The sequence below is a fragment of the Balaenoptera ricei genome, chromosome 17 (genome assembly GCF_028023285.1).
Source record: "Balaenoptera ricei isolate mBalRic1 chromosome 17, mBalRic1.hap2, whole genome shotgun sequence".
Taxonomy (NCBI): domain Eukaryota; kingdom Metazoa; phylum Chordata; class Mammalia; order Artiodactyla; family Balaenopteridae; genus Balaenoptera; species Balaenoptera ricei.
In genome coordinates, this window is record NC_082655.1 from 65,220,276 (window position 1) to 65,247,875 (window position 27,600).

Sequence of the window (27,600 nt, forward strand, 5' to 3'; positions counted from 1 at the left end):
GGGCAGGGCCAGGCCGGGCTGCTCCGGGGCCGGCGCTCTCCGAGAAGCCCAGCACTCGCCCCGAAGTTGTGCGGAGCGCGTGCCATGAGGACCCTGTGGATGGCGCTGTGCGCGCTGGCGCGGCTGTGGCCCGGGGCCCTGGCCGGTTGCGCAGACGCGGGGCGCTGCTGCCCCGGCCGGGACCCCGCCTGCTTCGCGCACGGCTGGAGGCAGGACAGGGTCTACGGGACGTGCTTCTGCGACCAAGCCTGCCGCCTCACCGGGGACTGCTGCTTCGACTACTCCAGGGCGTGCCCAGGTGAGTGGTGGGCCCGAGGGTGGGCAACGGGCCGTTCGCCCGGAGCGGAGGGGCACAGGGTCCCGCACCAGAGACCGCAGCCCGGCAGCAAGGTGTCCCGGTGCCGTCTATCCCGGCCCACCCTAGGCGCCTCCATCCAGGGTCCTCCAGCACCCCCTTCTCTAGGTGCACCCCAGACTCTCCATCCTAGGGTCCCCAGCCCCCTCCATCTAGGGATCTCCCAGTCCTCTCCATCTAGACCTACGGCTCCAATGCCCCCCTTCCCACCAGAGCCTGGGTGGAAGGCGCTGGAGCCCTGCTGTCTGGAAGGGCGCTGCCACCTTGGCCAAATGAATCCCTCCGCTTGGGAGCTGCGACTTGATAGGGCCACCTCCCACCTGGAGAGATGGAGCTGACAGGTTCCAGAGGCACGCCCCTGTGCCGGGTTCCGCCGCGTGCATTCTGTTAACCCTGGAGAGGGGTGATGAGGGGGGGGAACGTGTAATTATCCCACTTGGCGCCAAGGCCTTGTCCTGGGAGGGTACTTTCTTCTGGAGAACAAGTTCCTGGAGGACCACAGTTGTCCTCACCTGCACTCCAGCGTGTAGCACAGCCCCTTCCTCCTAGGAGGTGTTCCATATATTGGTTGAATTCAATTTTATCCATATAGCATGATAAAGATTTTTATCCCAAAGTTCCTAGTATGTTTTAATCTTGCCAGTTTTCCTTTAGGGTCAATCTTTTTCATCTTTAAATCTCCCACAATATCACAGCCCCTGGTATAGGCTCAACAAATGCTGATTTAATTAAATTAAAAGGTAAAGGAAGACATGGTGAGTATAGTCCTGAAAAACAAGGCATACCTGAGAAAAGCCAGCTCTGGAAATAAAAGCAGCCCTGCTCCCTGATAATCACATCACCCCAAAAGCCACACATACATTAGGGTTTGACCTCAAGGAGCCCAGTGTTGTGGGATCCTCAGCGTCTTCCTGGTAACCTGCAGGGCTGTGTCATTCCCCGGGAAACCGGAGGCCTGGGGGAGACTAGCACCCCTTCCACCTCTTTTCTGCCGGGAGAGGCCACCAGCCCACCGCAGGACGGTCACCCAGGCCTGCTGCTGAAAGAACACAATTGAAAAACATTAAGATTTTTAAAATCTTGATTGAAAGCTAATGATTTACCTGAGAATACTGATCTTTTTTGATAAGCTTCTTTCCCTCTTCTGCTCCAAGGCCAGGGTACTTTACTACTAAAGTAAGGTGAAGAGTCAGTTACTTAGGGAATGTAGTACCCTTGGGCCAGGCGTCCCCTGTTCCCTCCCCGCAGAATCCTCCCTAAACTCCTGTTTGCCTCAGTTACCTGGGTCACTCAAACCTTTCCACCATGGCAGCCTCTCTCACTAACCTTTTCTCTCAAGGGATCTGCCTACATTTTAAAGGTAAATACAGAATTTCCTGCAGTTCAGATAATGGACCCCGGTCTGTGGTAAGCACAGCAATACAAAAACAATGAAGACACAATCTCTGCCCCCTGGAAGTTCAGAGTCGAGTAGGGAAACACACACAAAACCATTTGCAATATGCTCATTGCCAAAATAATGGATCCGGGAAGCCAGAGAGAAAAAACTCAGAAGACCAGAGGAATTCAAGGAAGACTTCCCAGAGGAAGTAATGGGCAAGCCTGGTCCCAGAGAATGAGGGAGAAGCCTCTAGAAGGGGAAGGGGAGTTCTAAGAAGGAAGCATCCTGTGGGCATCAGCGTTTTGTGACAGCGCTAGGCTAGGCCCTGAGGCTCACCTGGGGAACAAGACAGACAGTGAACATAGCTAGATAGGCGAGTGTCAGGAGGAAAACCGGCTTTTTCGTGTGCCCTAACAGCACTATGAGGAGTTGCAGAATCCTCCAAGTCTCTATTTGGTCAAAAATAAAACCCCCATTTTCAGTCCAGAGATATTAAAACAAAGAGCCTATCAATTCGGACTGAGGATTTATTGGGGAAGTAATGGTAGAAGAGAGAAGACCTTACCATCTCCGGGGGAACTCAGAAAGAAATCCCAGGACCTTTGTGGCTAGGAAGAGGCTGTGAGCTGCGGACAAAGAAGCCCAAGCCAGAAAAGGAAATGGTGCCTGCTAGGATTTTTAAAGGAGCATTTTCAGGAGCCTGAAACGCCCTTCCCCAGGGAGTTAACAGAGGCTCTCGCAGGCCTAGGCAGAAACAGACTCGGGATGGAAAATGTTCCTCGTTGGTAGATTCTCTGTGCCTGGAGTTTTGCGGGAAGGCAGTAAGAAAATAGAGACAACTGGAAGGTGGCCCACTTGGCGAGCCCAAGCCTGCTCTGGCCTCAGAGCTGAGGGCGAGAGCGTTGGGCAGGACGGAGCCGACATGCTTGGTCTCCTTAGCCCTGGACCAGTGTCACAACTGTGCTGACTTGGGGATCTGGGGACAGGGGAGGTGGGCCCGCATTATTAGCGTTTTCCAGCCGCAGGAGCTGGGGCTTTCAGAGGGCTCTCCTGTCACAGCGTTACCACAGGTGGGCAGCAGAGTGAGCTCTGAACCCACGCCGCCTGCTTTCAAGTTGCCATCCGCCCCACCTGTTTGTGGCAACTCATAGCTGTAATTGATCATACCCGATAAGGTGCAGTGGCGCAGAGCCTCCAGTTACTCTATGTACATAGGGCCATTTGGCCTCTTAGAATCCACTTCCTTCTCACCTAGTGTTAGGTTAACTATTGATGCTGCCCGAAGCAGTTTTGACTGAAATGACATTAAACGTGAATGAAAAGTGTAACTGTGTCAGTGGAACTTACTTCTAGCCCTTCTGATTTTTTCATCTTGAAAAACACATTATTTTCTGGTGTGGCTAAGAGATGACCGTACTGGAACTTTTTTTTTTTCCTAAATAGAAAGTTGTTGTTGTTGTTGTTTTTAATTTATTTATTTTTGGCTGCGTCGGTTCTTCATTGTGATGCGCGGGCTTCTCATCGCCGGCGGCTTCTCTTGTTGTGGAGCACGGGCTCTAGGCACGCGGGCTTCAGTAGTTGTGGCACGTGGGCTCAGTAGTTGTGGCTCGCAGGCTCTAGAGCGCAGGCTCAGTAGTTGTGGCACACGGGCTTAGTTGCTCCGCGGCAATGGGATCTTCCTGGACCAGGGCTTGAACCTGTGTCCCCTGCATTGGCAGGTGGATTCTTAACAACCGTGCCACCAGGGAAGTCTGAAAGTTATTTTTTTACTCAGTAAAAAATAAAAATAAGTTGAATCTGAAGAATTACTAAACTGCCCAAAAAAGTCAGTTCTGAAATTAATCATCTGAGAAAAATCTAATTATGTTGATGGTATAGGTTTCAACACCAATAACGTATCTTCATAACCACCCCCCACCCCACAGAGGATAAAGGATAGAGAATTCTCCACTGGCTGAGCCTGATCAAGGTTGGGGAGAGACCGAGGAGAGGACAGATCTGAGTTATCCTGCCCTGAAAGAACTTCCTGGAAGGCTTGCTTATCAGCCTCATAACACGCAGTCTCTAACTCATCAGCTGGGTTCATAGAGTCTGCATTCTAAGACCGTAGAAGCAGTAGGTTGCATTGGATCTTGGATGAGCAACTTAAGAACAGAGTAATCATTAACCCAAGTGGAGCAGGACAAAAATAGAGTCGCCTCTATGGCCCAGTGTCTTCTCCTAGATTTATGGGGAATCCAAGAAACCAACTGGCCAAAATCTGCTGACATCTTATCTGGAGGGAGAAGGGGTGCCGTGCTGGAAAATATGCACTCCCAAACTCACCCCCCAAAAAGGATGGCACAGTCTACAATGACTTAGAAAGCCAAGGCTTTACTGGAGCCATAGTGGCCCGAGAGACAGTGTGTGGCTTCCCCTGCCTTTGTCTCTGCAGAAATAATGAGCAGAGCCTGGTGCCAGGAATTGGACACGATTTGATTGCAGCCCTGGGTGTGCAGTCCAGGAGGGTAAGGTCGTCCGCACTTACCCAGCATTTACTCTGCACCTTCCCTCCTGTCCAGGTACCTCCCAGCTCTCAATTTCCTTAGGTCTCACAACCCACCCAAGTATTCTTCATTTTAGTCTCACTTTGTGGACGAGGCAACCAGAGGACAGGAAGGTCAAATAGTGTGTCCAAAGTCACACAGCTATTAAGTGATAAAGTGAGATTTGAACCCAGGAGCTCTGGGTCCAGAGCCCACACGTTTAAACATTACGTTTTCACTGCCTCGGAGAAACTAGCCTTTATGAGAAGCTGTGGACTTTGCAGGGTAAGCTCCACATAAATACTGGTAAAGTGAGTGAGTCTTCTTTCTCCATCAACTGTATGCCCCTCAAGGGTGAAAAAATGGGTCCCGCTCCTCTTTGCAATCCCCTGAGAGCTATCGCAGTGTTGTTTACAAACATTTGTCCAAAATAATATGACCACTGGTTTCCACCTGGAGGCTGTTACCTGTGACTTCAGAGGGCAGTGCCATCTGAGGCATAGCCACATGTCCTTTTTAAAAATAACATTTTCTGGGAATTCCCTGGCGGTCCAGTGGTTAGGACTCTGCGCTTTCACTGTGGAGGGCGTGGGTTCAATCCCTGGTTGGAGAACTAAGATCCTGCAAGCCACCTGGCACGGCCAAAAAAAAAAAATTTCCTTCCTGATCACAAAATATATGTTTGTTGCAGAAAGTGTAGAAATGCACAGAAGAAGAAAAGAATTTACCTGGAAACTTACTACCCAGAAAAAGCATCATTATCTTTTTGATTCTGATTCCCTTTTTTCCCCCAGGCTTGCATAGGGTCTAAAATTATGTTTTTCTAAGGTGACAGTTCATGTCACTGTCTTGTTACCATTTCATAAACTTTTCCAGTTAATGTCTCAAAAGAAAAAAAAAAAAAAAAAACCTACCAGGGGCCAGATAACATAGTTTCTGCAAGAGGAAACAAATACTTGATCATTTTATTGGTGCTTTTTGAGGGGGTCCATAGGCACTTGGGCAATATTTATGCTCTCATTCGCCTTTCAGAGAAGTTGTGACAGGGTTCCTGGGAAAGGGGTACACATACATAAGGAGAGGGAAAAAGGCAGATGACATACATTTCAAATTGTGTCACCCTGAGATGTGTGTGTGTGTGTGTGTGTATAAAGGGACGGTTTTATTTTTCCTCCGTAGATTGTCGAGAAACAGAAGTTACGCATCAATGGTACTGCTGCTGCGGGTAAAGTGTGAAAAGAATATTTCCTTAGGAATGATAAGGACTAGACCTGATTAGAACTTAACAATGTGAGGGCGAAAGCGCTTGATCGTGGGTGGCCTTCAACTTTTAGGTGGCAAGGAGCATTAAGAAGAAATAATCCAGACTCTACTTAGGAAATGAAGGAGCCTGGCTTTCAGCTCAGTTTGCTGCCGTGTGTGTGTGTGTGTGTGTGTGTGTGTGTGTGTGTGTGTGTGTGTGTGTGTGTATTTGACATCATCAAGAAAGGCATTAGAAAACAAAAGTTTTTTTTAAATTACCCTTTGGTACCTACATACTGAGAATAGTGTGTTTAGTCCTGGTTGCCGCCACTCACCGGGCTGTGAATGGGAATGGGGAAAGTCCAGTGGTAATTCTGAGAGGGGAATTTACTGAATTTACTGAAACAGTAAGTCCACCAGTGGAACAGATAAGATAAACACAGATTTTTTTCCACCATATTCTGAAATTCTCAAGCGAGGGAAATTGGACTCAAATAAAAGGAAATAACCACTTCACGCCACAGATGTTAATATTAAAAGAGCTTGTCACTTTCAAGATGTGGTACTGGCAGAAGATATAAATGGATTAAGAAGGCCTTGACAGACTGCAACTGCCAGGAGAAGCTGGGCTCTACCTGACCTTAAGGCATGGAAAGCAATGTTCCTTCCAGTGGACACCCTTTGGGGCCGCCATCGCCAGGAGAGCCCAGACAGCTCTCGCCCAGTTTAGGAATGTCTTCTGTGTTTGGCTCTGGGAGTTTCTGACTTTGCCCCTGTCCTTCTACCAGCTTTCCTTCCCACCCTAGAGCTTCTGTCAGTGCTTTGGCTCCTTACTTCCAGAGTCTGTTTGGATGTAGAATTTCATTTAGAAAGGAGGAGGAACGCACCCAATGCCATTTCATTCATTCATTCACTCACTGATTCGACAAATATTTACTGAGCACCTGCCGTGTGCCAAGTGCTAGGCACGAAATAAAAAACTCGGCAATAAACAAAATAAAGAAATATGTAATTTGAATTATGGAGATGTTAGAAGGCAAGGAGCACAGAGCTCTGAGAGGAAATAATTTTGTGGGGTGTGTGCGTGTGTTTGTGTGTGTCTAATTAGATAAGCTGGCCAGGAAAGGACTCCCTGAAAATAAAATAATTCAGCTGGACCTCAAGGATGAGCCGAACCCAGCCATGCCCAGTGTGGGAGGAACATTCCAGCAGAGGGAAAACACAGACAAAGGTCCCAGAGTGTGAAAGAGCCTGGGTGGGTGTGGCAGAGGGGTGAAGAGGCCAGAGTGGGCGGAGCCTGGGGCAGAGGGGGCACTGGGGGTGCCTCCGGATGGGAGCAACGGGCAGGCGCAGGCAGGTCACCCAGGACTTTGTGGGCCATGCAGGGAGGTTGGATTTTAAGCCATGGAAGGAGGTTAAAAAGTCATTAAAAAAAAAAAAAAGATTAGTGGTACATCTTTTAAGGTAATTGTACTTCGATATGACTGGATATCCTTGTTAGGACATGGAAAGATGTACCCTACTCTTGTGTGCAGATTCGTTATTGAACTGCATAACTTACTTTTCTCCTCTTGGCTGTTCTCCTTGCGGCCGTAGAGGGGACGTCTGATAAACAGAAAGCTCCAGAGGAAGGGGTACTAGCTGGTACATCATGAAGGGCTTGATGATTCCTTGCGCTCCGGATCTATCCACTGTCTCACTGCCCTGTGAGCCCAGAGCCAGAGGTGCCCACTGGACCCAAAGTAGAAGCTTAGGAGTCTACTTCCTACCTCTGTTCTCTTCTATGTCTTCTTCTCTGTCTCTGTTCCCCATTCCCTTATTATATTTCCTGGGATCACCTGCCCAGATAAATTGCTTGCATTCAGATCCTTGTCTCAGGGTCGGCTTCTGGGGAAACTCAACCTGAATGTCATGTTGAGTTGAAACAAAGGAGAAAAAAAGAGCTTGCCACTCTTCCAGGCACCCATTAAATCTGGGCTTCTTTCCCCTAAAAGGGGTGGGATGATGTCATCAAATCCCAAGTATTAAGACACAGGGAAGCTGGGGCAAACTTGGAGTCAGGAGGTCATTCTCCTCACTAAGAAACAGTCTGCCAGCCCCCAGTGACAGCCAGGGAAACAAGAAGGATGAGAAAGTCAGATTTGAAGAAAGAATATTTTCATATGCTAAGTATAGATGTGAGTTAGGTAAGCTTTAGTGCGAAGGGAACAAGGACACTAACGAAAGAGTTCAAAAGGAAATCTGTGTCATGCAGTTGAGATATATGACTTGTGGTAATAAATCTGTCAGAAGTTTCTGTACTTCTCCCAAGCTCCGTGACCAAACATCACCTGTGACAAATCGCAATCCAAATAATCAAAAGTTCACAAGTTAATTAATAATAGAATTTTTTGTGCAGAATAAGAATAAATACTTCAGACTCATCTTCCAACTCAAAATATTTTGTGGAACCCCTTTCCACTGGTGAAACTCTATGTGAACTTTTTTCACTTTCTCTGACAATAAAGTCCCCGAGATGTTATTGTTCAGGGCCCCAGAACTTTCCGATTCTCTTTATGAGGCTGTTAAAGTCATGAATTGGAAAGACAGGGCATAGTATTTTGCCAAGGACAAACCTTAACCCATAGGAACAACAGTCGATTCAATGATTCTGTGATTTGAGGACTTTGCCTATTGGTCAAACCAAATAAAATAAACATTTATGAGACATGAGACACAAATATTGAAGAAATACTGAGAGACTAAATTCATCCTCCCATGTCAACTTTTACCGTATGGATAAGGTGGAACCCAAGGCCATATTACTAAGTTCTGAGTTAAAGCCATGGCAAAGTTGTATTTTTTTTAAAGTGCTCCCAGGACTTCCCTGGTAGTCCAGGGGTTAAGAATCAGCCCTACAATGCAGGGGACACCACTAAACCCACGCGCTGCAACTAAGACCTGATGCAGCCAAAAATAAATAAATAAATAAATAAATATTTAAATAAAAAAATAAAGTGCTCCCTACTTAGGCTATAACTATTTTTTTTTTTTTTTTTTTTTTTGGCTGTGCCACACGGCATGTAGAGTCTTAGTTCCCCAACCAGGTATCAAACCCGTGCTCCCTGCGGTGGAAGCATGGAGTCCTAACCATTGGACCACCAGGGAAATCCCACAAAGTTGTATTTTATAGTGATGTCTAAATGTTTAATCTTTGAATTAAGTGTATTATTAAGTGTAGTTCAAGTCCAACATATTGGGGCAGGACTAGCTAGACTCAGGGATGAAGAGATTTGGGGGAGAAAGAGTTATTAAAGGAATTAAGGACAGAAGGTGTCCTTCTCAACCAGCTCCTAATCTGGCAGCCTCTTGAAATGCCTTCTGGTTCTATGGGCCAATTAAATCAGGGGACTGTGAAAATAAAATGGGAAGGTCAAAAAGAGATGAAGAGCAGGAAGTGACCTGTTATTGATTTTCCAAAGGATGTGTGCATGGCAGATACTGGGAACCAACTCTCATGTGGCTCATTCTTGCTTCGTTAGGTAGCTGACATGTGATGCCTATGAGTTTTTAGATGATTAATAAAAGCATGTTTTAAAGCAGTTTGAAATTTTTGGATTACTGACCGAGCTTTATGTTGTATGTGACCCTTTTCATGTCAGGTGTAGTTATGTGCTACCAAATGATACAGCTTCCAAACGCCATGAACCCTAAACTAGAGTTTGCTGAGAGGCAAAATGAGCTTTTTCAGGTACAAACTGTTGGAAGTCCAATCAGATTTCAAAGAAGTTCAGGTGTTTTCGTGGTGAAGACTCTGGAAACTGGAAAGTATGAGGGTGATTGGGAAAAGTGGGTCACATTTTGTGGGAAAGAAAGAGTTTTGGCATCCGGTTCAGGGTACATCTTCTGTCTCCTTGTCCTTTTCTTATATCCAATTTCAAGTCCTCAAGTAATTTAATTTAAAAACTCATTACAGTCCTTTTAAAAGACTCATTGGGATTTTAAATGAAAAAGTTACATGTGCAACCACATTGATTTTACAGTCTTGGACAGAGCATTGAGAGCCAAATTCTCACCCTGACTCTGCCTCTTCATGCCTGACCATGGGTATTCTTACCCTCTGTGGGCCCTGGTTGCTGGTCTCTAAACTTCGCCTCTTACAGTACATGAGTCTCTGAGCCATGGAGGATGAGACTAGAGCCCCCAGGAGAAACCTACTGGATAGGGGTCCTTGGTGCGGCCTAAGTCATGTTTTATGGAGGCACATTTCCTGATAAGAACTGACCTGGGTAAGTGATGGGATGATTGATTGGTGGGAGAAACACCTTTTCTTTTTTATAATTTTTTTTTCCTTTATGTTTTCTACAATGAATGTGTATTACTGTTACCATAAAAATGTTCTGGCCAGAGGAGGATAAAGTTACAATCAAAGGAAAACAAGAGCAAAGACCTTGATCTAAGCCCAGGGAGTAAGAGGAAGTACCCTGAAGGCATCAGTCTCTTTTACTTGGGTGTGTCCTGGCTCAGACCCATCTTCATGATCCTGGAACATCCGCCTGCCTCTGAGAGATACCCATTTATCGGTTCACCATCAGGGCGGGTGGCATCAGTGTCAACTTGGGGTGTTCCTCCTGACCCAGGGCCGGGTCCAGGCGCAGTGTACGCGGGCTGAACTTGACTGTGTGCGTTGGCGGGACCGGCCTGGCAGGCGCTGGGTTTGCTCAGGTGTGCGTCCCGTCGTGCTGTTTTTCAGCTCGCCCGTGCATCGTGGGGGAGTGGAGCCCCTGGAGCGGTTGTGCGGACCAGTGCAGGCCCACGGCCCGCGTGCGGAGGCGCGCGGTGCGGCAGGAGCCCCGGAACGGCGGCGAGCCCTGCCCGGCCCTGGAGGAGAGAGCCGGCTGCCTGGATTACGCGACGCACCAGGGCCAGGACTGCGGGCACGCCTTCGGTACTGCGCTTTCCCCGATCGCTGCCCCTGGGGTCTTTGGTGACTTTCCATCCCTTCGTCCCGTCCGGTCTCGTAGAAGGCCACGTGCCAGGCCGGGAAAGTTCCATGAGCTGCAGGGAATGGGATGGGCCAGTCTGCCCAGAGGAGATAGGAAGCTCAGGAAATACTTGATCAAGGAATTATACGCCAGCTGTGTGAAGGTCTCCTCACACCTCCTCCCGCCCCCTCCCAGTTATAACCCGGCCGTGGCCCCTTGCCGCTGTGCGTGCGCCCGGTGTAACGGACGTGCGTTGTGGTTTCTGAGCAAACTCAGTCAAGCTGACCACAAAGGACTTTAGGTAGGATGAGAATATTTCACTCAGGCTAGGATGTGTCCAGTAAGGATAACCCTGTTTCACCTTTCAAGGTCATTCCTGTTGAATCACGAATGCTTGCATACGTGTGAAAATAGTAGAAAAAATAGAAATTCCGAAAGGATGATAAAATGATTAAAACACCTGCCTCTCCTCTCAAGCCGACTGGACTGGAGCTGATGTGATCAGATTTATGATTTGGGAAGATTGTTCTGGTTGTGGAGTGGCCCAGGAGACCAGGAGTCGGCTTGATCACGAGTCAGGAGCCACAGGCAACTCACACAGAAATAAACAAAAAGGCCAAAACAGGGGTGTTAATCGGGATTGAATCTGAGAGAGCAAAACACTGATTTCTCAGGGTAGCAAAGATCACATGTTTTTCATAGGAACCTGGAAAATTCCATGTCAGCGTGACCCTCACTAAGCCATTTTTTCCCTTTTTTCCTTCCACACACAAATATTTATTGAGAGTCTACTCGATGCCAGGCACTGGGCTGAGTGCCAGTTACGACGGGGAAAAAAGTTGACATGCAGTCTGCTGTCAGGTAGATCACAGTCTAGTGGGAGGGGGAGATGATAAGCAGATAATCCTAGGAAACTAATCCCAGAAAATTACAGCTTCAGTTTGGTGCCACAGGTACTGAACAAGGGAGAGGTGTAGGGAGCTGTGAGTGTGTGTCGTAAGCAGGTTCCCCCTGGCCTTGGTGGAGGAGGGGATCCCCAGAGGCCAGGAGGGGAGCGACTTCCCTGAGGATGCGGAGATGAGGCTGAGAAATGCAGAGCTAGCTAGGCAGAGAGACCAGTGTGGCGAACCAGACAGTCAGGTGTAGGGCGTTTGAGGGATATGGGGACTGATTAGGAAAAGCGCATGACCACGAGAGTCAGTAGCACGCAACAGCCTTACGGGGTTGCGTGAGAGGGGATGTCCAGAGGCTATGATGTGGCGACCCCCATCCAGAAGGGGAAGAGAGGAATCTGCCAGGAGCTTGTGTGTCTAGGTGATGTTAGCCAAGCAGCATGGTCTGGAGTCTCTGGGTGAGAGGGCTTCAGAGGGCAGGTGCCATGACGGCTTGGGGTCTTATAACCATAAGGCTTTACCTTATCAACGGCCGGCAGATGTTGGGTGTAATTTCACAGGGTATGCAAAACAGGCAGGACCTAAATGACTAAAAATCTGCTTGTTTGGCTATTTTTAAAACAAATTGGATGTATAAAATTTTGAGTTTGGTGCCAGTAGGTTTTGAGGCTAACAGGTCTCAGCCTGCTGTGAGGAAATAAACAACCTAGGGCCCATCTTTGGCTGATTTATATAACACGGGGGAGGCACAAGGCCCATTTGAGAAGCCGAAGGAAGGCCAGTGTGTGGGGAGCAGAGAGGGAGGCCTCTGGGCTGACACCCCCCCGGATGCAGGGCCTTGGGGTCCCTGTTTAGGATTCTGGTCTTTCTCTTAAGAGCCGTGGAAAACCGCTGGGGTGTTTTCTTCAGGTGCCAATGTGATCAGATCTGTGATTTGAAAAGATCTCTTGGGGAGTGGAGTGGGTAGTGGCAGGGCCAGTGCAGAGGCCCTTCATGGATACGGCAGTCGAGTTAAGCTCGCAGGGAAATAATTTAGGGCTCACAGCAACAGTCACAGAACGAGCTCTCATTCAGCTCAGGCACTCTGCAGAAACACTACAGAAAGGCTGAGGGAGGAAGTCGCTGTGGGACATCATTGATTTTTTGGATGGCTGTCACAGCCTATAGCAGATCTATCAGAAAAAGCAACTGCACCATTCAGTTATAGGGATTGGCTGCTAGACCGTATTCCTGCAGCACATCTGAATCTTCACTGTGGCACCAGGATGCCCAGCCCTGGATCTCTTCAGAGCGGGATGATGCAGGTCGCAGGAAAGGGAACAGGAAGCATGAAAATGCGTATCTTCCATTTATTTGTATTTTCTTCAATTTCTTTCATCAGTGTCTTATAGTTTTCAAAGTAGTGGCCTTTCACCTCCTGGTTAAATTTATTCCTAGGTATTTTATTCTTTTCCATGCAAGTGTAAATGGGATTGTTCTGTTAATTTCTCTTTCTCATAGTTTGTTCCTATGAGAAACCAAATTCTTTTATTAGTTCTAACAGTTTTTTGGTGGAGGCTTTAGGGTTCTCTCTATATAGTATCATGTCATTTGCAAATAGTAGCAGTTTTATTTCTTCCTTTTCAATTTGGATGCCTTTTATTTCTTTTTTCTTGCCTAATTGCTGTGGGTAGGACTTCCAATACTATGTTGAATAAAAGTGGCAAGAGTGCCCATCCTTGTCTTACTCCTCTCTTAGAAGAAAAGTTTTCAGCTTTTCACCATTGAGTATGTTAGCTGTGGGTTTGTCATATAAGGCCTCTATTATGTTGAGGTACGTTCCTGCTATTCCCAGTTTGTTGACATCAACAACATAAATGTATGTTGAATTTTGTCAAATGCTTTTTCTGCAACTTTTGAGATGATCATATGATTTTTATCCTTCATTTTGTAAATGTATCACGTTGATTGATTTGCAAATCAATGTAACCATCCTTGCATCCCTGGAATAAATCCCACTTGATTGTGGTGTATGATCCTTTTAATGTATAGTTGGATTCAGTTTGTTAATATTTTGTTGAGGATTTTTGCATCTATGTTCATCAAGGGTTTTGGCCTGTAATTTTCTTTTTTTGTAGTGTCCTTGTCTGGTTTTGGTATCAGGGTAACGCAGGCTTCATAAAATTTGTTTGGAAGGTTTTCCTCCTCTTCAACTTTTTGGAAAAGTTTGAGAAGGTTATTAAATGTTTTTGAATGTTTTGTAGAATTGTCCAGTGAAGCTGTCTGGTCCTGGGCTTTTGTTTTTTGGGAGATTCTTTTATTACTGTTTCAATTTCCCTACCAGTAATCAGTCTATTCAGATTCTCTATTTCTTCGTGATTCAGTCTTGCACGTTTCTAGGAATTTATTCATTTCTTCTAGGTTGTCCAATTTGTTGGTGTATAATTATTCATAACAGTCTCTTATGATCCTTCGTATTTCTGTGGTATTAGTTGTAACTTCTCCTTTTTCATTTCTGATTTTATTTATCTGAGTCCTCTTTTTTTCCTTGGTGAGTCTAGCTAAAGATTTGTCAATTTTGTTTATCTTTTCAAAGAACCTGCTCTTAGTTTCATTGATATATTCTACAGTTTTTAGTCTCTGTTTCATTTATTTTCATTCTGATCTTTATTATTTCAGGAAGAACTGAAATAATATTTTTAATCCTCATGGAACCAGGACTTGATAAACTGTGAAATTCTCAGCCTACCAAAATGGTGAAGGACACTAAAATGAAGAGATTCACTCACAGGAAAACATGTTCTAGAGGAACACACGCTGGGTGTGGTTGTATTACCTTTTGTCAATACCTCAGAAAGCTGGAGGTAACAAATTACCACAAACTTAGTGACTTAAACAACACAAACGTATTATCTTAGAGTTTTATAGTCAGAAGTCAGACAGGTCTCACTGGGCTCAAATCAAGGTGTAGGTGAGGCTGAATTCCTTTCTGATGGCTCTGGGAGAGAATCAGTTTCTTTGCATTTTCCATCATCCAGAAGCTTCCTTTCCCATGGCCCCCTTCCTCCATCTTCACAGCCAGACACATTGCATCTTTCTGTGCCTTTCTTCCACGATAACATCTTCTAACTCTTTGAAGGACCCTTGTGCTTACATTCAGCCCATCTGGATAATCCAGGATAATCTCCCTATTTTAAGGTCAACTGAGTAACAACTTGAATCCCTCTTTGCCTTGTAACATAACATATTCACAGCTTCTGGGGATTAGGACATGGACATCTTGGGGAGGGGCCATTATTCTGCCTGTCATGGAGGTAGGACAGTGTCATCATTCTTGGTTTACACATGAAGACATTGGAGCTCAGTGAGATGACAGCATTTGTAAAGGGACCAGAATTTAAACCTGGATCTCATGGCTCTAAATCCTGTGGGTTTTCCCCCACTTGATAGTGTTTTGCTGTTAAGTGTTATCATTAGTTATTATTATATTGCAAATTAATATTGATATTGTAAATCATTAATATTCATATATTAGTAGTAGTATTATATTTTAAACTCGCAGTTACAGAATCTGGTAACTAAGTAGAAATATAAAGGCCGTGCAAGGTCAGTGAATGAAACATGATCACTGAGACACTCTTATTAATGATCAAGTAGCCATTGCATTCTTTCTGTTTCATTTAACGTGTATCATGAGTCTATTTCTATCATAAAAACAAATGCAAAAACCCGTATTATATATTTGTTGCCCATGCTGACAATTGTTTATATGCGTTTTCCTCTTGCGAGATTGCTGTGCATTATCATGAACCATATACTTCCAGGCTGGTGTTATTTGTCAAATTTTCATTCTGTCGTCTTCTACACCATATCTACAGACTAGTGGTTCTAAGCCTGCTTTTGTGACACCCCATTGTGTCAGAGGGCTTTATGAAATTCTCAAAGCAAATTTAATTTACTTTCATGTTCAAAGTAAGTATGTGCAGTGCCACACTTTCAGAAGTGGAAGTTGTTGTAAAAGCGAACAGTGGTAGGTTGATGGGATGCCAGAAAAGCTGGCAAATAGTCTGTTAACAAAGAATCTATTACATTGAATATTGTTGCCAGGAAGGGGAAAGGAGGGGGAGCTGGCGTTTATTGAGAGCCTTTGTCCTGGGGCACCGGTTACGTGCTTCCACACAGAGGCAAAAGCGGGGCTGGAGGCAAAAATCATTTCTAAATTACTTACTGCTCTTAAGTAATGAAAAATTGAATTTGTGGGGGATGTTGAAAAGTGGTGCTGGTTCAGAGCTCGCCAGGAGATCTGGCTTGTTTACTTTAGACTCTTGCCAGAGGGAAGGACGCCCCCCTCAATAGAATGTGCCACCAAACCAAGCCCGGGCTGGAGGAGGCAGGACACAAAGGAGACAAGGTCCAGGGTTACTGGCTTGCTTCTATGATGGGTCATAACCACAGAGGCTTGACACTGGGCATGGATAGTAAGTCTTAAAGAAGCTAGTGTCTGTACTGGGGCTCCGGCTTGGTCATTTACTATTTATTTTCCCTTCACTTAACCTCAATGAGCCTCAGTCTTCTGATGAGAAAACCTGCTCAGAACACCTCTTGACAAAGCTTTGGTGAAGATCGGTAACATACGACGTGAAAGCACTTTGTCAACGAGCAGGCTACACACGTACAAGGTGCCATGCAGCTCCAGGCGTTCATCTGCGACCACCATGAGCCCTCCCCCACCTCCTGGACCACACTTCCCGCCCCTCCCCCATGCCCGAGGGAAATCGGGGGGTCAGGGCTACCATCTCCCTCTCTCTTCTCTCAAATCTCACTCCGCATTAAGGGCAGCGATCAGACACAGAAAGGGAAAACACAGCCGAATTTAAGCAATTCATCGGTAATATGCTGCCATATTGAAACTTAAAAGAGTGAAACTTTGTCATCTGCATTGCAATAGAGGCAGCCTGCCACATTTAGACATGAGCCTTGAACACGTTTCTTAACCTCTCTGGGCCACAGTTTCCTCATCTGTGAAATGGGGAAATAATAGGGTCTATCTCAGAGCGGGGTTATGAAAATTCAGTGAGCTAACACATGAAAAACACTTAGCATCATGCCTGGAAACTTAGAGGTGCATCACTGTTTTAGCTTTTATTTTTAATATCTTAGAACTTCTTCTTCAGATTTTGTATCAGAAGCTATAGTCATACACTTGCCCTCTACTTCCTAACCAAGTTTCCAACCCACGCCCCGAGCTACACATTAAGTGCATTGCCTTTGAAATTTTGTAATAATACCTGCAGTACAAATTAGGAGCTCAGACAAATGTTTTGCACTAAAGAAACACATCTTGAAAATATAATATAATGATATAATGATATATAATGATATAATGCTACGTGGATGTAGCAGTAAACGCATTCTTCACTTAGTGAATAAACCTATAAATGTGTCAGAAGAACAGAAATGAAAACAATACGTGAGAAAATGAAAAGCCTTTCGCTGTTTGTGTTTCTGATAATTAGGTCTAAGAGAAACAGAGAAGGATCTTAACGTACATGCATTCACTTGTCCTTTTTGATTCCGTCCGTGGATTTTGGAAGTTCAAAAGCTACAGTCACATTTAGAAAGAATGGCATGTTCTCTTTGGAAAACAAACATGTTAGCACAGCGAGGAAGAGCCACTCGGCTGGGAGTCTATAGTTTACACTAGATGTGGGTAGCGTTCAGACTGCAGAGATTAGGTGCTCAGACACACGGGACAAAAGCGGTGCCTGCGACTCTTAGGATCAAGTGGCTACGCTTGTCTTATATTCCCATGCAGTAGAAAAATGACTCCTCATTCAGAAAATCTAAAGAAGAATTAAGGCTGCCATCTTGTGGCAGGAAGGAGCTTAGCAAGATGAACATGCAGGCTTGAAACCTCTATTTTGCTGCTGGTACCCACACGCCATTGTGCTCTTGTTGATGATGGGCATCGCAGAAGTCAACCTGAGCTGGTATCTCCCCTTCCTGGGATGGTCCAGTTTCTGAAAGGGGAGCTAAGAAGGATGGTTGAGCCATCTCAGCTGCAAGGCTCAGTATAGGAACAGAAGATCTCAGAGAAGTAGGACCCGTGAACCTTGGTGGCAATTTCATTCATTCATTCATTCATTCATTCCTTCATCGACCCATTCATTCCTCGCATACATATTTATTGAGCATGTAAATGTGTGATGAACAAGGCAAAACCCTGTCTTTCTTGAATTGACAGCAGGGTGGAATCAAGAGGTTATCTCCAGGTGCTACACAGAGCAACCGATGTCCCCCCAGACTTAGAGATGAAATAGGAGGTAGACAAACAAAATAAGAGAGCAGAGGTGGGAGGGAAAGATTTCTGGCTGTTTTCTTTTCTCCCACCCAGAGTGTCAGAGGTGGGAGTGGGGAGAGGGGCGAGGAGAGATGCTTTAGGACCTTTCTTCTCTGAGTTTGGTGTGGAGAGAGTGCTAAGCTGGCCGGCACCTGGTGGTCACACCCTGGGCTATATGGTTGATGGTGAAACTTCCAGGCTGTGGTTATCAGAACACCTGGGAGCATTGACCCTTTCCTCCTTTTGTTTTTTCCCTGTCTTATTTCCTCTCTCTGGCTGTCTTTTTTTTTTTTCTCATTTTACCCCCTTTTCTCTCTTACCTTCCTTCCTTCCTTCTCTCTCTCCTTTTCCTTTATTCTTTCTATCTTTCCCTTTTCTTCTCTGTTTCTCTTCTTTCCATTAAAAAACAATCCTCTCCCTTTCTCTAGTACCTTACTTTTTTCCCCCAACCCTGCCCATCTTTTTATTATTCCCTCTGGGCTGTGCTTCCTGGCCCCTCTCCTGCCTTTCCACACGGTGTTATCAGTGCAGACAAGCGTGCTTATCTAAAGCCTGCTGTTCCCTTCCCTACCCAACTGCACTGCACAGAGCTTTATGGAATTCGTTTCTGGGCACTCTGACTTCACCTCCTTTCACTCCTTGATGGTGTCCCATAGATTTAGGGATGGAAGTCTTTAGACGGGTTTGAAACCAAGTTTGGGAAATGTCGCTCTGGGTATTTCAGGCTTCACACGTTCAAGGTCATTCTCCTTTTCCAGTCCCTGCCTTTATAACTACCTCTGCGTTCAACAAGGAGCGAACAAGACAAGCGGCCTCCCCGCAGTGGTCCACAGACACAGAGGATCCTGGGTAACTTGCTGTTTTTTTTACTTATGTTTTTCCGGTTGGGCGGTCAACTCAGCCCACAAAGGTAACTTGCTACATGGGTTTTCTTCTGTTATTCGTTCATTGACAAATGTGACTCTTTATCACAGAACTCAGAAGTACTTGTCCTTTCCCTGTTTTATGTTTAAAAAAGATTTGTTTCTGAGGTCTGATCCCTAAGAAGAAACATGCTGTATAAAAATGAGATGATACTATTTTGTCAATCCCACTAAGGCCTCTCATCTTATAGTCCTTAGGGGACTGTAGACTCCAGCACCGCCTCCATCTGGTGAATTTGAATGTGGCCTCCACCTGAGCCCTGAGGACTTTATCAAGACCTAATGGCTCAGGCTGGGAGGAACCTCTGACCTCATTAGAAATCCCCCCTTCTGCGGTCAGAATAGAGACGCCAGACGCACTGCATGTTCTAATCCCCTCACTACCTCTCACTGCTCCTCAGTTTTTCCTTCTTGTAAAATGAGAATATTAATTCCTATCCCGTGGGTTGCTATGAGAATTTAATGAGAAAATATCATTGAAAAGATGTCAGGGTTAAGCTGTCTGAAATTGACTGAAGCTACATCAATAGAATTTCCTACCTTAATACCTTAAGGTACCTAATAAATAAAACTTACCGTCATTAAAGATCTTCTTTGAAGCAGGTTCTCCAGACACTTCCCATCTAACTTTTTACAGCTCATAATTGTATGGATTTTTTTAAAAAATAGCCCATTTTAGCATAGTTAGGACCTAAAATGCCACATTGTTTTGTTTCCCTGAAGAACTGCAAAATTGTGTTGCTTTTAAGTACAAGACTCTAAAATATTCATCCATGTCTGGATGCGCCCCCAGAGCTTTTAGAGTCTAGTCACATAATAGAGTGTTTCCTGCAGCTCAGTATAAGGTGACACTAGTCTGTTACAGAAAAACATGTTTCAGCTTCCCATGTCCTTTTATCTGTGATGCCCAGTGTAACTTTGATGCTTGACTTCAAGTCAAAACTCATCTCATTAGCCCAGATCATGCAGGTGAGCCAGGTGGAGAGAATAGGGAAGGCCCCAGGAATGTTTGTGGGGCAGAAAAACACCAAGTGCTGGCCTGGAAATCCAGGACTAGCCCTCCTGGGGCTCACATGTTCTCAGACTCAAGCAAGGTCTTGTTCAATTTCTGTAATTCATTAAAATCTCAGCAAAGTTATCAAGGGCAATTTTCCTGCTGAAATGTGCTTTTAGACACAATTTCGTGGTCAGACTAGACAGAATACGAAACAAGTTTCTGCAAATTCGTGTTGACTAGCTAATTCAACCATGGACTGAAAAACAGCAGAAACGTTCAGTTGTCAGTCAGACATCATAGTTCAGCGAATGAGAAACTTGACAAGGCATTCTGTGACCTGTGACCACACAACACCCTACCTTCTCCAGGCTGTCCCATGTCCTCGGGGGGTTCCAGGCTTCCTAAGCCTTTCTCCAGCGTTAGGCCATTTCTAATTAACAGCAAGTGACATTGCTCCTTTTTTTTTGGCTCTAGATACTGTATGGAGTTCAAGACAGAGTCATTGACTCCCCACTGCGCCACGGAAAACCGGCCCCTGACCCGATGGATGCAGTATCTCCGAGAGGGCTACACGGTGTGTGTGGATTGTCAGCCTCCAGCTATGAACTCTGCGAGCCTTCGATGTTCTGGAGACGGCCTGGACTCTGACGGGTAAGGGGGGGAAACTGGTTGCAGGATTTTTCTTGGTACTCAATTTGGGGAGATCTGTCCTCTCCGTGTCCCGAACAGCAGACCAGGATGTAGCAGATCAAGGCATGATTTGGGGAATCAAAACAGTGAGGAGAACATTCCATCTGGCAATTCCAGAGTCCAGGACCCAGTTCATAGTCTGGGACTTAGAGGCTCTGTATCAGAGATGCGTGAGTGAATTTGGATATTGGGGTTCAGGCCAAGCTCACAAGTGAGTACCGAAGACCTGCACAGTAGCAGCCGTAGACACTATGTAAACCAATGAGCTTGTCTTTGCTCTGATAATACTGTATTAATGGACACTAAAATTTCCATTTTATATAATTTTCATGTATCATGAAATACCCTTTTGATTTTCTTTCAACTCTTTAAAAACATAAAAATCATTCTTTTCTATTACTATTTTTTTCATTGAGGTATAGTTGACTTACAATATTATATTAGTTTCAGGTATACAACGTAGTGATTCAAAATTTTTACAGATTATACTCCATTTATAGTTATTACAAAATATTAACTGTATTCCCTGTGCTGAACAATATATCCCTGTGGCTTATTTATTTTACACACAGTAGTTTGTACCTCTTAATCCCCTCCCCCTGGTTGCCCCTCCCCCCATCCCTCTCCCCACCTGGTAACCACTAGTTTGTTCTCTATATCTGTGAGTCTGTTTCTTTTTTGTTATATTCACTAGTTTGTTTTATTTTCTTAGGTTCCACATATAAGTGATAACATACAGTATTTGTCTTCCTCTGTCTGACTTACCTCACTAAGCATAATACCCTCCAGGTCCACCCATGTTATTGTAAATGGCAGAATTTCATTCTTTCTATGTCTGAGTAGTGGTATATATATACCACATATCCATTTCAACCATTGATAAACACTTAGGTTGCTTCCATGTCTTGGCTATTGTAAATAATGCTGCTATGAAAATTGGGGTGCATGTATCTTTTCGAATTAGTGTTTTCATTTTGTTTGGATATATACCCAGGAGTGGAATTGCTGGATCATAAATAAACATCATTCTTAACTCATAGGCTACACAAGGGGGTGGGCTGGATTTGGCCCATGGGTCACAGTCTGCTGAACCCTGCCCAGGTGATTCATACCCACAGCAAAATTTCAGAATCACTGCTCAGTGGGGTAGTCATAACATCATGACTGAGATAGTAGCCGCGTGCCCAGCTCTGCAGGGTCAGAAACTCTTTTGGTGTTTGGAGCCCCCAGTTCCCAGTGTGGGGGGCAGGGGGGTTCTCCTCGCACCAACACAAAGCAATTCGTGGGACACCAGCTGGGCATCCAACAGTTTAGCTCAGTTCTGACACTATCTACCCAGAGATGGCCTCAGACTCCACAAGGTGAAGGGCTCAGTCCTACAGGACCGTTCCCTTCCACACCCCCCTTCAAATCCCATTCTCAAGCTCAGGCTGTTACCTGTGCTTCTGACCAACTGGCTATAAATCGGAGATTTCCATGACCTCCTCCTCAGGTTTGATTAATTTGCTAGAGTGGCTCACAGAACTCAGAGATACATTTACTTACTAGAGGACCAGTTTATTGTAAAAGGATATAACTCAGGAACAGCCAGATGGGAGAGATGCACAGGGTGTGGGAAGGGGTGTCATTCTCCCCACATCTCCACGTGTTCACCAACCTAGAAGCCCTCTGAACCCTATCCTTTTGGCTTTTATGGAGGCCTCGTTATGTAGGCATCATTGATTAAATAATTGGCTATTGATTGATTCAACCTCCGGCCCCTCTCCCCTCCCTGGAGGTTGGGGATGGGAGGTGGGACTGAAAGTTCCAACCCTCTAACCACCTGGTTAGTTCTCCAGGCAACCAACTCTCAACTTCAGATGCTTCCAAAAATCACCTCATTCACATAAACAAGACATTTGCATCACTCTCAACATTTAGGAAATTCCAACGGCTTTGGGAACCGTCAGCCAGGAACGGTGGACAAAGACCAAATATACATGATAAATATATTTTGGTCATTTGAATGACCAAATATATATTTCTTGTAAATCATCATATCACAGAAATCTACAGATTGTCCAAAAGAATTGACCCTTGAAAACATTTTACCACCCTAAAAATCCATGCCAGTCCTGTACTTATCTACTAGTTAAATCCGATAACACTATTCATAACCAAAAGAAGGGTAGAATTTGTGATGGGCATGGGTTATGGTTTTAAATATGTCAGACAGAACTGGGAAAAATACAGATTTGAAAGAAAAATATGGACCTTCCCAGTTAATCATTATTCCCATAGTATATTTTAATATTTAATAACTTGAATTTATGTTTATGAGTCTCCTGTGCCCAACAGCCTCTGTATTGAGTACACATACGAACAGTAAAGTGGGTAAGGAATTCACATGAAATAGAAACTTAATATTTAGACTTAATATTTTCCTGACTACCTCATCCATATTTTAACTTTAAATGAATATTATCATTTAATTTGTACCTGTAAAGCACCTTCAACCCTGGCTGAAATTCCAGTGACTTTAAAAATAATAATTTCAATAATATGGCTTTTTTCTTTTCACTGCTCCCATTTTTCATTATGGAATCAAAGAGCTGGAAAGGATTTCAAGGGATCGTTGGGTTCAGACCCCTCTAATTTATTTATTTATTTTTTTAAAGAGGGTATTAAATCGTTTATTGATTACACATGATAATGGATGATACACGAGCTTCATTCCCATCTATAACTTTATCTGGTACCATAATTCAATTTAGATATATTGCATAGGATGTGCCAACAATCATATTAATAACCAAAAAACTCCATGACTTTGCTTGGGTGACCCTTTTCACGGTGAACTCCAGGTCACAACACAGTAACTGTCAGTTCAACTACACCAAGGTTTCGGAAGACAATAGCTTCTCCACCAAAGCAGGTTGTAAATAAATTTTGAACGGAACCTGGCATCACCCTGAAGGAATTCTAACTTTGCACTGTTGGGGTAGTTTACCAAAATGGCTTCAGAGTAGACTAACGTTACACAGCACATTTAAAAAAAAGACACATTTATTCAAGCGTCATGATTAGACTATTACATTTAGCAATCAACAGCATGGGTGCAAAAAAGAAAAAAAAAAAATCTACATTAAAACCCTTTGTTGGAATGCTTTACACTTTCCACAGAACAGAAACTAAAATAACCTGTTATACAAGTAGTCACAAATACAGTCCTCGAGTTTTTTTGCCCATACACATGAGTATTGTCTAAAACATGTCTTCTTTGTAGCAGCTAGGCCCTGCCACCACTGTGCTTGGCTGAGTTCACAAATCTGTTGTAAACTGCAGCTCCCCTGTCACTTCTCTGGCTCTCCTCTCCTGCAAAGCTGTTTCCTGGCAGTAATCAAAACCTTCTGCCCCTGCCATAGCTCCTGCTGCTGCTGGAACCGCCACAGCCACCTTGGTTTCATGGTTCGGCAAAGTATTGGCCTCCACCACCATAGGGGAGAACTTCTGCCTCCAAAGTTCCCTCCTTTCATGGGTCCAAAATTTGAAGACTGTTGTAACTGCCAAAATCATTGTAGTTTCCACCACCTCCAAAATTGCTTCCATCATTACCAAACCCATTATAGCCATTTCCACTGCCACCATATCCCCCACCACCACGGCTGCTACCAAAGCCACCTCGACCACTGAAGTCTCCTCCACGACCAAAGCTGTCATTCCCACCAAAACCCCCTCCACGACCACCACCAAAGTTTCCAGAACCACTTCGACCTCCTTGGCTGGATGAGGCACTAGCCATCTCTTGCTTCGGTAGGGCTTTCCTTACTTCACAGTTGTGGCCATTCACAGTGTGGTATTTCTGAATGGCAATCTTGTCTGCGGACAAGAAGTGTGTTTGTAAACATGCTAAATACTAGCAAGTCATGCCCAACGCTTCATAATTCTTTAAAAACTCTTTGGCCAAAGTTCCTGAACATATGTCATTGCCACACTCTGAAGTAGAGAAAGGAAATTTGGGGGCCAGTTCTCAAGAAACACAGTGCCTTTATTTTCATTTTTACTAAGTTAAGGACCCACCCTAAAGTCTCCTGTGGTTTTCTGTCCTCCATTCATGGTCATCAAATGTCACGAAAGCAAAGCCTCTCTTTTTGCCACTGCCTCTGTCAGTCATGATTTCAATCACTTCAATTTTCCCATACTGTTCAAAATAATCTCTCAGGTGATGTTCTTCAGTGTCTTCCTTAATGCCACCAACAAAAATCTTTTTCACAGTGAAGTGGGCACCAGGTCTTCGAGAATCTTCTCTTGAGACGGCCCTCTTTGGTTCCCCAACTCTTCCATCCACCTCGTGTGGCCTTGCGTTCATGGCTGCATCCACCTCCACCACAGCGGCATATGTGACAAGCCCGAAGCCTCTGGAGCGCTTGGTGTTTGGATCCCTCATTACCACACAATCTGTGAGCGTTCCCCACTGCTCAGAGTGGCTCCTCAGACTCTCATCGGTTGTTTCAAAGCTCAAACCTCCGAAGAAGAGCTTCCACAGCTGTTCGGGCTCTTTGGGTGACTCTGACTTAGACATGACAGCAATGGAGGGGGCAGATGTCAACGATGCTTACCCGGTCGCATCCACAGGCAGGAAGGCCAGACCCCTCTAATTTAAATGTACGCAAAACAGAAAGTCATCTTCCCTTACGTAGCGCTTCATATACTCAGAGCAAGTGAGAGACACGAATGCAGGAACCTCAAACTACAATCTCCACAGGGGGTGTTCTCAAATAGGGATTAATTGGAAATTTGTTGTGACAGAACCTGAAGAAGGGAAGCTCAGTTTTGTGATCATTCTTTAAAAAATTTCAATTTGTAATACACTTCAAGACTCAAGGTGTGATCATTTTCTAAAAAAACCCAAAAAACAACAAGCCTCAATTTATAATTCTGTAAATTAGAATTTTCTTTGGTATGCTTTAGCGTAACTCACATTTTCAAACTATCATTTCAGAAATCAGACCCTCCACTGGCAAGCAATTGGCAATCCTCGATGTCAAGGAACTTGGAAAAAAGTTCGGCGAGTAGAACAATGTTCCTGCCCAGCTGTTCACAGTTTTATTTTTATATAGATCGTGATATAAGTATTTCAAAGTGTGTTTGTAAACATGCTAAATACTAGCAAGTCATGCCCAACGCTTCATAATTCTTTAAAAACTCTTTGGCCAAAGTTCCTGAACATATGTCATTGCCACACTCTGAAGTAGAGAAAGGAAATTTGGGGGCCAGTTCTCAAGAAACACAGTGCCTTTATTTTCATTTTTACTAAGTTAAGGACCCACCCTAAAGTCTCCTGTGGTTTTCTGTCCTCGATCTGTCACCTGGAGTCTCCTCATTCAGTAGGTGGCCCATTGGACACAGTGTTCATCTGTTTGCACTAAACTTACTACATTTTAGTGGTCCATTTATTGGTAAGTTGTCATTTAAGGGTACCCACGATTTGAATCTTGCATTCTTTCTTTCTATTCTGTAATCCCTTAAAAACTTCTTTCTTTAAAAAATGTCTACAGATATATGTACACTCACACATACATTTCCCATGTATTATTCCATAAATTCTGAAATAATAAGTTCAAGCAAATTGTCACAAATAATTTTCCACAGGACAAGTTGTTTGAGATTTAGTAAGCATTTTGTTATGCGAAACCAACAGTTCTGCTAAAAATACTTTCTCTTTCGTTTTTTTTTTTTTTTGGCCGCGCTGCTCGGTATGCGGGATCTTGGTTCCCCGACCAGGGATCGAACCCGTGCCCCCTGCAGTGGAAGCACAGAGTCCTAACCACTGGACCGCCAGGGAATTCCCTAAAAATACCTTTTTTTTGAAATAGAAGACATTTTCTTCGGTTAATTGAAAAGCATCAATCAAATGTTCATTCTAGGTCAGCACAAGTTCCTTTAAATCTTATAATTTCCATGAAGTGAAATTTTGGCACCAATGAATGAAACAATTGCTTTAATGATGGACATTCTACCATCATTAATATCCAAAATTATTTCCAAGGCTTAAAGCCTGAAGTTGACTAAAATAATTTTGGAGTCCAACTTCAGGTTTAATTGAAGTAAACTTACTACTTTTTTTTTTTTTTTTTTCCCTACAGCATGTATTTTCTTTTGTTTGGAGTAGAAGGCAGAGGTATAGATTATGGAAGGTATAGATTTATTACGAATGCTATGATTCCCGCCCTCCCCCATGCCCCTCCCCGCCACACACACACAGAGAAATATTAGTCTCCTTATTTTATGATTGGAAAATCAATGGACCAGAGACAAAGTGCCTTGTTGCAGGATCTGGGCTGCAGTCAGAGCCAAATCTCAGCTTCTCATCCAGAACTCAGCTTCGATGGAGAGTCTGTCGATGCCAAAGACCGTGCTGTAAAAGCGAAGCCCTTTTCGTTTCTGAAACAAATTTTAAATTCAGGATACTTTCTTTGAAGAATTGAATCTCAAGATTTAAACTACAGGCAAACTTCAGAGGTATTTGGGTTCGGTTCCAGACCACCAAAATAAAGCAAGTAACAAGAAAGTTTTGGTTTCCCAGTGCATATGAAAGTTATGTTTACACTATGCTGAAGTCTGTTAAGTGCGCAATAGCATTATTTCTTAAAAAACAATGTATATACCTTAATTGAAAAATACTTTATTGCCAAAAAAAGCTAACCATCATCTGAGCCTTTGGCGAGTAGTAACATCAAAGATCACAGATCACCTTAACAAATAGAATAATAATGAAAAAGTTTGAAATATTGTGAGAATTACCAAAACGTGACACAGACATACAAAGTGAGCAGATGCCATTGGAAAAATGGCACTGTAGACTTATTCGATTCAGTGTTGCCACGAACCTTCAATTTGTTTTAAAAAATGCAATATCTGAGAAGCACAATAAAACAAGGTATGCCTATATATGAAATGCCTTTGGTTTCATTTGTATAAAATATTATTTACTAACAAGCGATTTACTAAAATACATACTTCTTGGTACTTATCATGTAATGACATAATGACAAGAGCAAGTTTAACAGGGATGGAGAAGTCCCCAGTATTTAATGCTGAGAGTAGCAATATTTCTGACTATATGTTCATTTAACTGTCAGAATTGTTTTTGTGGTAAATTAAATTCTTCAGAGATTAATAATGAAAATTTAAGTCTCATCAGGGTTGGGAACTTCAACTATAACTTCATTATTAACATTTTAAGACCATTTCTAAGATCTGTAAAGCAAAACTTTTGAAGGCATACTTGGGTACTTTTCAATGTTGCTTAAAATTTTATACCAGTAAATA

General features: G+C 44.1%; 1 protein-coding gene and 1 pseudogene across 1 annotated transcript; one reads left to right on the plus strand and one right to left on the minus strand.

Moving 5' to 3' along the window:
• Positions 1–27,226, plus strand: SBSPON (somatomedin B and thrombospondin type 1 domain containing). Its single transcript, XM_059901367.1, has 5 exons — positions 1–298; positions 10,236–10,430; positions 18,438–18,528; positions 20,074–20,250; positions 25,271–27,226. The coding sequence occupies exons 1-5, from the start codon at positions 85–87 to the stop codon at positions 25,386–25,388; spliced, it is 795 nt and encodes a 264-aa protein (XP_059757350.1). The 5' UTR covers positions 1–84; the 3' UTR covers positions 25,389–27,226.
• On the minus strand, positions 23,163–24,949 carry LOC132351575 (heterogeneous nuclear ribonucleoprotein A1-like; annotated as a pseudogene).
• Positions 27,227–27,600: the final 374 nt, after the last annotated feature.